General features: G+C 47.1%; 1 protein-coding gene across 1 annotated transcript; it reads left to right on the top strand.

Moving 5' to 3' along the window:
- The first annotated feature begins 1,236 nt into the window (after window positions 1–1,236).
- On the top strand, window positions 1,237–6,632 carry marveld1 (MARVEL domain containing 1). Its single transcript, XM_068053132.1, has one exon. It carries the CDS (start codon window positions 1,697–1,699, stop codon window positions 2,192–2,194), a length of 498 nt encoding a protein of 165 aa, XP_067909233.1. The 5' UTR covers window positions 1,237–1,696; the 3' UTR covers window positions 2,195–6,632.
- Window positions 6,633–12,388: the final 5,756 nt, after the last annotated feature.

Here is a 12,388-nt window from a genome sequence, read left to right as displayed (position 1 = left end):
CCAAAGTACGGAAAGTCCTCATCAGAGAACTCCTCTTTGCTGACGATGCTGCTTTAACATCTCACACTGCAGAGTGCCTGCAGAGTCTCATCGGCAGGTTTGCGTCTGCCTGCAATGAATTTGGCCTAACCATCAGCCTCAAGAAAACGAACATCATGGGGCAGGACGTCAGAAATGCTCCATCCATCAATATTGGCGACCACGCTCTGGAAGTGGTTCAAGAGTACACCTACCTGGGCTCAACTATCACCAGTAACCTGTCTCTTGATGCAGAAATCAACAAGCGCATGGGTAAGGCTTCCACTGCTATGTCCAGACTGGCCAAGAGAGTGTGGGAAAATGGCGCACTGACACGGAACACAAAAGTCCGAGTGTATCAGGCCTGTGTCCTCAGTACCTTGCTCTACGGCAGCGAGGCCTGGACAACGTACGCCAGCCAAGAGCGACGTCTCAATTCATTCCATCTTCGCTGCCTTCGGAGAATACTTGGCATCAGGTGGCAGGACTATATCTCCAACACAGAAGTCCTTGAAGCGGCCAACACCCCCAGCTTATACACACTACTGAGTCAGCGGCGCTTGAGATGGCTTGGCCATGTGAGCCGCATGGAAGATGGCAGGATCCCCAAAGACACATTGTACAGTGAGCTCGCCACTGGTATCAGACCCACTGGCCGTCCATGTCTCCGCTATAAAGACGTCTGCAAACGCGACATGAAATCGTGTGACATTGATCACAAGTCGTGGGAGTCAGTTGCCAGCATTCGCCAGAGCTGGCGGGCAGCCACAAAGACAGGGCTAAATTGTGGCGAGTCGAAGAGACTTAGTAGTTGGCAGGAAAAAAGACAGAGGCGCAAGGGGAGAGCCAACTGTGCAACAGCCCCGACAAACAAATTTCTCTGCAGCACCTGTGGAAGAGCCTGTCACTCTAGAATTGGCCTTTATAGCCACTCCAGGCGCTGCTTCACAAACCACTGACCACCTCCAGGCGCGTATCCATTGTCTCTCGAGATAAGGAGGCCCAAAAGAAAAGAAAGTATAGGAAGGTGGGGATGTATTAATGTAGGATTAGTATAAATGGTTGGTACAGACTCGGTGGGCTGAAGGGCCTGTTTCTGTGCTGTATCTCTAAAATAATAGCGGATGGACATCAAAAACGTTGGTCTAAAATTAAACAAAAATGTAGGGGAGGGTAGAGAATGACGAAGGAGGGTGACAGAGAAGGAAATGAAACAGTCGAAAGTTAAAGAATAACGGATGGGTAGGAAAGAAAATGAAAGTTGTCCAATTTGAATAATAAATGTTTAGAAATAAAATAAATGTCTAGGAAGAGGAAAGAGTTCAGAAAGATATTAAAAGTTTGGAAAGTTACAAAAGCATTAAAAGTTTAGAAACTTAAAAAAAGTCGAGAAAGACATTAAAAGTTTAAAAAGTAACTGTTACGAAAGAAAATAACAGTTTAGAAAGAAAAATAAGTTCAGGAAAAAATAGCACTCTGGAAAGAATATAACAGTTTAGAAAGTTTGGGATAAAGTTTAGCTACAGATTTGCTCTTTCGGAGGGAGGAGAGAAGGAGCGACAGGAAGCAGAATCACTAAGTTCCTTCTGTCTCAGCTCGCTTTCTCCTCCTCTCCTTCCACCGAAAATCGCATTATTGATTTTTTAAAAATTCCCCCTCCCCTCTCTCCCCAACAACCATGGCTCCTCAGTCAGCTAAGGCGTCGTCCCTGACTATCCAGAAGCAGTTCCTGAAGAGTTTGCTGGGAGTGTTGAGAATGCTACAGATCCTCCTGGGTGCTGTGGTCTGGATTATCATCGCGGTCAGCAAGTATGATGGAGCTTTGCACTACGTGGTCTTTGTGGCTGTCTTCTTCTGGCTCACTACCCTCGCCCTCTTCTTCCTCACCCTGCTGAGCAAAAGCGACCTGGTGCCCATCGTGGGAGGTGACCGCTGGGTGCTAACCAACGCCCTGCACGACTGGCTGGCCGTCCTGCTCTACCTGGTGGCCGCCTATCTCATGGGCAGCAAGACCAACGACAAGAGCTACTGCAACCTGCCCACCTACAGCTACCGCTGCCCTTATAAGATCTACCTGAGCGCCGCGGTGTTCGTCAGCCTCTGCACCCTGCTATATCTCATCTCTGCTGTTTATTGTACCTGCAAGAAATGCCGTGACGAGCAGTCGGTCATTTAGATGGAACCACAACAACCGGGAGACGTCTCCATTGATTGGATTTACTAACATAAGACCTTGACTTCTTTTTGTATTCGCTACAACCCCTCTCCAGAAATGCAGTGATGTGGCTAGTTTCCACCGCCCCCCACCACCCCCAAAGCATTCTTGAATTTCTCAAACGACAGACTGAGAGATTGCAACAAGACAAAATGTCCCAAAACAAAAGATTAAAGAGGAAACTTGATTACTACGTTTCAAGCATTGGAAGTGATATTTTTCTTCCTCAATTGAAGATAAGCAGAAGACCCAGTATTGGCCTGCATCATTTTCTTAAAGATCTCAGTTAGTGAGAGAACTGCTTGTGTGTGAGTGGGACTGGGAGAGTTTCCGATGTTGGTCTGTGGATTAGATTATAGCCTTCCCCTTTCTGCTCCTCCCATACTGCCTGCTGAGGTCCCAAATCAGCTACAACATTCCACAGAGATTTCAGGAGCTGAATTAATTTCCTCTCAGCAAGTTGAATTAAGCCACTGTTAGAAATGGGGGATTAGATGCATGGCAGAGGAGGAGGAGGAGAGAGAGAGAGAGACAGAGACAGACAAACTGGTCTCCTTTCATAATGGCTTATTGGTACCTGAAATATTTCTAACAAAATCAAATTCCGACAAGTACTTCATTTTTGAGGAGCAGATGCTTAACATGCCTTTAATTTTTGGGAAGGGAGACTCTCTCGGCTAATTGTAATTGTTACAGTAGTGAAGGTGGATGTCAGTTGGGAGGTGTTCTCGAGTCTCATGTCTTTTCTTTAATAGTCTAGACTGCCCTGTTACCTGTCTAGTCTCGCTGTGTGGTATGTAACAGCTGCTGTGTGAGCAGTACAAGCCTAGACGTGTGTTGCCAGTTTTGCTATGAAGCGGGTCGGGATTTTGCTAAATATTGCTTGTTTTTTTTTTAATGCAATATATATATATATATATAAAAAAGTATTTATATACTCATTTAAAGCTGTGTGTGCAGTGGTGAAAGGTTCAGATATTGGGGCACACAGGTTAAAATTTAGGGGTTAGAAATCAGGAAGGATTTCACTCAGAGAGCGTAACCCTGAATTTTGGAATAAGTAACCGGGGGAGACTTGTGAAGCAGACGGGGTAATGGGCTCAGGAGGCGATGAAATGTTTCTGGAGAGAGAAGGGATTGAGGGATATGGTGGATGGGTGGAGTTGGGGATACAATGAGAAGATGGGTGGGTGGAGTTGTGTCAAGAGGAGAAGGTGGGTAGGTGGGGTTGTGACAAGGGGAGAAGGTGGATAGGTGGGTTAAGAATATGGTGGAAAATGGGTGGGTGACTGGGCTTGGGATCATGGTGTGAAGGTGGGTAGGTGAGAATCACTAAGTTCCTTCCTCCACCTCCCCATAATAAAGAATAAGCTGTAACCCGAGGTGCCCCATCTCAACAGACGTCAACCCAGCTTTTTTAGAGGTACCAATTGACCTTGAATGAATTCCCTTCCCTGTGGGAATAAGACTATTAGAAAATAGTGTTTGCAAATTCAGTTAGTAAAGTGCTTTACACCTGGGAGTAGCAACTCCTGGGGTCTTTCAGGTGTCTTTTATCATGAATAATCACTTGGCTTAAAATATAATCACATTCTTCATGCAACAACTACATATATAGGTACAGATAGAATATTGGATACCCAAGTGTGAGTTACAGGCTTCAAACCTAATTGAGTGGTTTGTGTGGTTTATTTAGAGAATATTGGATATTTGGGAATAAGTTACAGGCTGGAATCTAATCGAGGGGTTCGAGTGGTTTATATATAGAATAATGGATATTCGGGAATAATTTACAGGCTGGAATCTAATCGAGTGGTTCGGGTCGTTTATATATAGAATAACGGATATTCCGGAATAAATTACAGGCTGGAATCTAATCGAGGGGTTCGAGTGGTTTATATATAGAATAGCGGATATTCGGGAATAAATTACAGGCTGGAATCTAATCGAGGGGTTCGAGTGGTTTATATATAGAATAACGGATATTCGGGAATAAATTACAGGCTGGAATCTAATCGAGTGTTTGGGTTGTTTATATATAGAATAATGGATATTCCGGAATAGGTTACAGGCTGGAATCTAATCGAGTGGTTCGGGTTGTTTATATATAGAATAATGGATATTCCGGAATAAGTTACAGGCTGGAATCTAATCGAGTAGTTCGGGTCGTTTATATGTAGAATAACGGATATCCAGGAATAAGTTACAGGCTGGAATGGAGTCAAGGAATTCGGGTTCTAAAATCCATTGTCAAAAAAAACCTTTTTATTGATAAGTTGAGATTGCAAATAACATCATTAGAGTCAGCTACTGCTACAAGAATTTGTTCTGTAAGGACAAATTCCTCATACAAATCATTCTTTTATGAAGCCCTTATCTCTTCCTGCTCCGAGTATTGGATGCAGCCCTGTTGCGTACAGATATATAGTGTGTCACAGAGTTTATTTAGCACATTGATAGCAGTAGGAAAGATCTTGCTTAAATCCATACACTGTAATTGCATATGGTATCCTTCTGGTGTCATCTTTCCAGTTCATTACCTCAAGTTAGTACTGCAGCTCCCCAGTCACCTGTAGCCACCAGTACTTCAGCCTAGATTTCTATAAGTCAACTGTGTTTGTAAAGATAATAACATTCTCCTCTTGGGCGTTTTTCACAGTTCAAGTGCACGAGTATAAAATTTCAGGATTCTCCGCTCAAATTGGATTACCGGCACCTTTCTCTCTGTCTCCCTGTCATTTTTGTTCATTCCACCACCTCAGGGCCCTCGCTGGTTTGAGTTGATCAGAGGCCTGTTCCACTCTCGACCAGCCAACTGGGTTTGAGGTGGATTTGGGGGTGGGGTATGCCTTCCTTCGCGGTTGGAGCCTGTTTGGGTCAATTCCCCTCCTTTCCGGTTGCTGGAGAATGAGTCTCTCCTTTCCCAGATTGCTTTATTCGTTGTGGGAGACATTCTGGATCCTATCGACCCCTGGCCCACCTTGCCCTTCCTGTGTGCTTGGGGTGGGGTAGCAGGAAGTCTTCCCTTCTAATTAGTCAATAAGTTATCAGAATTCATGGAATTCTGCAATATTATTAGAACCGTAGAATCATACAGGACAGAAAGAGGCCATTTGGCCCATCCCGTCTTTGCTAGCTCTTTGGAATTAGCCCCACTCCCCCTGCTCTTTCTCCACAGCCCAGCATTTTTTCCCCTTTGAGTATTTATTCTTTTGAATGTTAAATATTGTTAATAATCAATTATAATAGGATAGGGGCATCTGAACTCCAGTCTGTGGGCACCAAGTCACCTCTAATCTCTAACCCCAAGGCCAGGCAATTTGCATCCATTGGTGTTTATGTTTCTGATTGGCTGGTTTGACTTATAACCCTTGGCTCTACTGGTAGGTAAGCATTGGATCAGAATGTCAAGAACCTTTAGCACCAGCACAGTTTTGGATGAGTTACTGGACCTGCACAGTAATGGGAAACATTATTCTTACGAGGAGGTTGGGTTAATTTTTTGAGCGCACGCAGATGTTGTGGAATCATTATCCCAGCTCGTCATCCATCAGAGAGTCAAGGGCAGCAGGCTGGCTGTATTCCGACATGTGCCGTGGGACAGGCAAGGCTTCCCACTCAGAAGGTTAATCCTAACCCCCACATCCATGTCCCTCCCTAGCAATAATTCCCAACTACACACCTACTGTTGAGTTGCCAACTCTGTCTGGGTCTATTCCCGGACTTTTCATCACATGACCATCTGCCTCAAACAGCCCGCCCCTGTGTTTCAGTCATTGGTCTATCCTCCCAGGCACTGCACCTTCCCATGACCAATTGTAATGGGGACAGACTCTTCATTGCCTGATTGGATGAATTTTGACCATCAGTCTTTTTTCTCCCAGTCTCCACGTTTTTACAACTAATGAATGAAAATGCTCAAAAATTTTTTTTAAAACACACACTTTTGTTTAATGCCCCTTTTGACTCTTCTCTCCCCTGAAGCTTTGTGTATAGCAGCCTCGGAGATTAATGTTCAGTTCCAGGAAGCTCCAGGCCAATAATGAAGAGTTGGCAACCCAACACCTACATGACTGACCAGCATTGAAAACAATTTGGGATGTCCCCGTCCTGGAGTATTTTGGGGAATGTTTGCAATGCATCTGCCACATATATCGCGCTTTATGTTCATTACCCGATGCCAGTAGATTAGGTTTTAACTGTATTCTCGGACAGTTTGTACACACTCTACTGAGAATACCATAGACAGTGTTATTGTATTTTTTTTTATTATTAACAATAAGCTGTTTACCTAAAAGGGATTAATAACTATATGTGTTTGTTGTATGCTGTAACCTCCTTTCACATTAAATCCATTTCATAAACCAAAGAGATCTGAGTAAACAGACTTTCTCACTGTTGCCTTGTTACATGACTGATTATTTATCCACTCCCGTATCTCTCTCTTTTTCTTCCCTTCTCCTGAAAATGCTGACTCAGACTGGGTACAGATTTCAAGGATGTGTCTTATCCTGTCACTCCCCTCTACAGCACATGCCCAAAGGGCCACACATTGCCTTTCAGCTGAGAGAGGGGTTCAGTTCCCTCGCCGTGTTGTTTTGAGTGCACTGGCTAATATATTGTTATTGAAACCCTTTTATGTGTTCGACGTAGTCCTTAACACCTGTGAACTGGGCTGCTTGTGTTAAAACATTACTGTGTTCCAAAGGGTTTAGATATAGAATAACAGATAACTAGGAGTGAGTTAGAGATTGGAGTCTAAACGAGGGGTTTGGTGAGGCTCATATACAGAATAATAGAGACCCAGGAGTGAATTACAAGCTGGAATCTAATCGAGGGGCTTGGGTGGTTTTTATAAAGAATAACAGATACCCAGGAGTGAGTTACAGACTGGAATCTAATCAAGGGGTTCGGGGTGGCTTATATAAATAATGGATATTTGGAAGCGAGTTATGGACTGGAATCTACTCGAGGGTTTCGAGGAGTTATATGTAGGATAACAGATTATGATTGTGTGTGAGTGTGTGCGTGTGAGTGTGTGTGAGAGTGTGTGTGTGTGTGTTTGTGAGAGTGCGAGTGCGTGTGTGTGAGTGCGCGCGTGTGAGAGTGCATGTGTGTGAGTGCGCGCGTGTGAGAGTGCCCGAGTGTGTGTATGTGCGTGCATGAGCGTGAGTTTATGTGTGAGTGCGCGTGTGTGTGTGTGTGCGCGAGCGAGTGAGTGCGGGGGGCAAGGAATGACTGTTATTGTGCCACTTTTCACCAACCCTTGGTTCTTTCTTCATAGAGATTTAATTTCTGTGGAGATGTTAAAATTAAATCTGGAGAAAAAGAACATGACATCCTTTCAAGTCGACCTTTGCGATTAACTGCAGAGAAAAGGCTTTCTTTGGCAAGTGATGGACTATTCCAGAACCCCCAGAGGAAGCAGCGGGTAGCCGCTTGCTGAGGGATGTCATGACCATGGCACCAACAATAAGGGATGGGTGTGTCTCTTAAAACAGTCCACAGGCGGAACACATTATCCAGAGCACTGAGCAGTCAGTACTGCTGCAGTCCCACTCAGTGAGTGATGGCTCCCTCCAGCCAACACACTAGAGAAAAACCTGATCTCTCTGAGGTAGATTGACACTGATTCTCGAAACCAGACACAGGGAAAGACACAGGGCAGGGAGATGATTGATAATATGGATTTGGGATTTTAATTTATTTGCCCAATGTTCAAAAAGAGAAACTAATTTTAAGGAATGATTTCAACTTCCCTGTGTTGAAATGGGGAGTAGGTCATTCAACCATGCGAGTCTGTTCTGCCAAAAACAACACTCGACACCTACCCTCCTCCCACTCCCGCCACCCCCTACCCCATTCAGGAAACCTAAACTTTTCCTGCCTGGTTTCAAATTGAACCAATTGTTGAGAGGTCAAATCCAAACCTGTCTGTTTGAATGTAGGCCTAGCAAGATGGGTTGGGACCGCAAGCAGATCAGCTTCAGAGTGTCTGGTTAAAGTTAACGGGTCCTTGACGGCGCCCCTTCGCTTTGGGAGAGGAGTGCGTCAGGGATGCCCCATGTCCGACCAATTGTACACCATCTGCGTGGAGCCATTCCTGTGCCTGCATTGCAGGAGGTTGATGGGTTTGGCTCTGTGCCAGCCGGCCATGTGGCCTCTCGGCTTACGCCGATGATGTGTTCCTCACGGTCACAGATCCCATTGACTTGCGGAGGATGCGCGGGTGCCAGCAGACCTTTTCTGCTGCGTCCTCCGCAAGGATCAATTGGGAGAAATGTTCCAAACTCCTGGTGGGTCAGTGGTGAGTGGACTTCCTGCCGGAGGAGTTGACATCTTTTGCGTGGAGCACCACGCATCTCCTCTATCTGGGAGTCCACCTTAGCCCCGCTGAGGAAGCCTGGCTGGCAAACTGGCAGGAGTTGGAGGCGAAAGTCACCACTCGGCTGGGGCGCTGGACAGGACTGCTCCGAGTGCTTTCCTACAGGGGCCGAGCGCTGGTCATAAACCAACTGGTGGACTCGATGGTGTGGTACCGGTTGGTCACTTTGGGCCCGCCCCCCTGCATTTGCCATCAAGAATCAGAAGAAGCTTGTCGATTTCTTCTGGGGCAAGAGGAAACACTGGGTCTCTGCCGCGGTCCTGAGTCTCCCGATTGAGGAGGGCGTCCAGTCGCTGGTGTGCATCCACACTCAGGCTGCGACTCTCCGCCTTCGGACCCTGCAGAGATATCTCTACGTCGAGCGACCTACCAGATGGTGTGCACTGGTGACATATTTTTTCTGCCGGGGCACTGTCTTCAAGACGACACGCAGCTCCCGGCGCAGAACGTTAGCCTTGCCTCTCTGAGGGAGTTGCCTGTCTTTTACCGGGATCTATTCAGAGTCTGGAACATGGTCAATGTTGACATTGCAACACTTCAGGAGACACGCCTCCCTGCGAACGGATCTCTAACAGAGCAAGACTACACCTTCTTCTGGCAGGGGAGGGATCCTGAAGAGCCAAGACAGCATGGAGTGGACTTCGCCATCAGAAACTCTTTGCTCAGCATGATAAAGCCACCTTCAAATGGCTTGGAACGCATACTGTCCATCCGACTGCTCACTGCCTCTGGTCCAGTACACCTACTCAGCATCTATGCTCCAACACCTTGCTCCCCACCTGCAGTTAAAGACCAGTTCTACGAGGAACTCCATAATATCATTAGTAGCATCCCCAATACCGAACATTCGTTCCTGCTAGGAGACTTTAATGCCAGGGTTGGGGCTGTCCATGATTCATGGCCCTCCTGCCTTGGGCGCTATGGCATTGGAAGGATGAATGAGAATGGACAGAGACTGCTGGAGTTGTGTACCTATCACAACCTCTGCATCACCAACTCGTTCTTTCATACTAAACCCTGTCACCAGGTTTCATGGAGGCTCCCAAGATCACATCGTTGGCACCAGCTGGACCTCATCGTCACAAGGTGAGCCTCTTTGAACAGCGTTCAAATCACATGCAGCTTCCACAGTGCGGACTGCGACACCGACCACTCCCTGGTGTGCAGCAAAGTTAGACTCAAACCAAAGAAGCTGCATCACTCCAAGCAAAAGGGCCGCCCGTGCATCAACACTAACAGAATTTCCTATCCACAGCTGTTACATAAGTTTCTAAATTCACTTGAAAAAGCCCTTCAAAACACTCCTGCAGGGGATGCAGAGACCAAGTGGGCCCACATCAGAGACGCCATCTATGACTCAGCAATGACCACCTATGGTAAAAGTGTGAAGCAGAATGCAGACTGGTTTCAATCTCATATTGAAGAGCTGGAACCTGTCATAGCCGCTAAGCGCATTTGCACTGTTGAACTGCAAGAAAGCCCCAGTGAGTTAACATCAGTAGCTCTTAAAGTAGCCAGAAGCACTGCACAAAGAACAGCCAGGCGCTGCGCAAATGACTACGGGCAACACCTATGCAGTCGTATTCAGCTGGCCTCCGACACCGGAAACATCAGAGGAATGTATGATGGCATTAAGAGAGCTTTTGGGCCAACCATCAGGAAGATCGCCCACCCTCAAGTCTAAATCAGGGGATGCGATCACTGACTAATGCAAGCAAATGGACTGCTGGGTGGAGCACTACCTAGTACTGTACTCCAGGGAAAATGTTGTCACTGAGACCGCCCTCAATGCAGCCCAGTCTCTGCCAGTCATGGATGAGCTGGACGAACAGCCAACAAAATTGGAACTCAGTGATGTCATTGATTCTCTAGCCAGTTGGAAAGCCCCTGGGAAGGACGGTATTACCCCTGAAATAATCAAGAGTGCCAAGCCTGCTATACTTTCAGCACTCCATGAACTGCTTTGCCTGTGCTGGGATGAGGGAGCCGTACCACAGGACATGCACGATACCAATATCATCACCCTCTATAAGAACAATGGTGACCGCGGTGACTGCAACAACTACCGTGGAATCTCCCTGCTCAGCATAGTGGGGAAAGTCTTCGCTCGAGTCGCTTTAAACAGGCTGCAGAAGCTGGCGGAGCGTGTCTACCCTGAGGCACAATGTGGTTTTTGAGCAGAGAGATCCACCATTGACATGCTGTTCTCCCTTCGCCAGCTACAGGAGAAATGCTGCGAACAACAGCTGCCCCTCTACATTGCTTTCATAGATCTCACCAAAGCCTTTGACCTCGTCAGCAGACGTGGTCTCTTCAGACTACTAGCAAAGATCGGATGCCCACCAAAGCTACTCAGTATCATCATCTCATTCCATGACAATATGAAAGGCACAATTCAGCATAGCAGTGCCTCATCAGACCCCTTTCCTATCCTGAGTGGTGTGAAACACGGTTGTGTTCTCGCACATACACTGTTTGGGATCTTCTTCTCCCTGCTGCTCTCACATGCGTTTAAGTCTTCAGAAAAAGGAATTTTCCTCCACACAAGATCAGGTGGCAGGTTGTTCAACCTTGCCCGTCTCAGAGCGAAGACCAAAGTATGGAAAGTCCTCATTAGGGAACTCCTTGTTGTTCACGATGCTGCTTTAACATCCCACACTGAAGAGTGTCTGCAGAGACTCATTGACAGGTTTGCGGCTGCCTGCAATGAATTTAGCCTAACCATCAGCCTCAAGAAAATGAACATCATGGGACAGGACATCAGAAGTGCTCCATCCATCAATATCGGCGACCACGCTCTGGAAGTGGTTCAAGAGTTCACCTACCTAGGCTCAACTATCACCAGTAACCTGTCTTTTGATGCAGAAATCAACAAGCGCATGGGAAAGGCTTCCACTGCTATGTCCAGACTGGCCAAGAGGGTGTGGGAAAATGGCGCACTGACAAGGAACATAAAAGTCCGAATGTATCGAGCCTGTGTCCTCAGTACCTTGCTCTATGGCAGCGAGGCCTGGACAATGTATGTCAGCCAAGAGCGACGTCTCAATTCATTCCATCTTCGCTGCCTCCGGAGAATACTTGGCATCAGGTGGCAGGACCGTATCTCCAACACAGAAGTCCTCGAGGCGGCCAACATCCCCAGCATATACAGCCTACTGAGCCAACGGCGCTTGAGATGGCTTGGCCAGGTGAGCCGCATGGAAGATGGCAGGATCCCCAAGGACACATTGTACAGCGAGCTTGTCACTGGTATCAGACCCACCAGCCGTCCATGTCTCCGCTTTAAAGACGTCTGCAAACGCGACATGAAATCCTGTGACATTGATCACAAGTCGTGGGAGTCAGTTGCCAGCGTTCGCCAGAGCTGGCAGGCAGCCATAAAGGCGGGGCTAAAGAGTGGCAAGTCGAAGAGACTTAGCTGTTCGCAGGAAAAAAGACAGAAGCGCAATGGGAGAGCCAACTGTGTAACAGCCCCGACAACCAATTTTATCTGCAGCACCTGTGGAAGAGTCAGTCACTCTAGAATTGGCCTTTATAGCCACTCCAGGCGCTGCTTCACAAACCACTGACCACCTCCAGGCCCTTACCCATTGTCTCTCAAGACAAGGAGGCCAAAGAAGATTCAGAGTGTGGAACATGGTCGCCTCCAGTCAGGGCACTCCCCTGCCAATGGAGGAGAGTGCCTTGGCTGTCTGGGTGGCCGATTCCGGGGACGGACCGACGGGCCGGGAAATAGCCGAAGCCCCCAGGACGTCCCTCATTGTGGGTAA

This window comes from Heterodontus francisci, chromosome 20 (genome assembly GCF_036365525.1).
Source record: "Heterodontus francisci isolate sHetFra1 chromosome 20, sHetFra1.hap1, whole genome shotgun sequence".
NCBI lineage: Eukaryota > Metazoa > Chordata > Chondrichthyes > Heterodontiformes > Heterodontidae > Heterodontus > Heterodontus francisci.
The sequence above is the reverse complement of the archived record's forward strand: the minus strand, read 5'-3'. Positions and strand labels throughout refer to the sequence as shown.

Bases quoted from the DNA above. Each gene is read 5' to 3' on its own strand.
- marveld1 (XM_068053132.1), top strand. From the start codon at position 1,697: ATGGCTCCTCAGTCAGCTAAGGCGTCGTCCCTGACTATCCAGAAGCAG.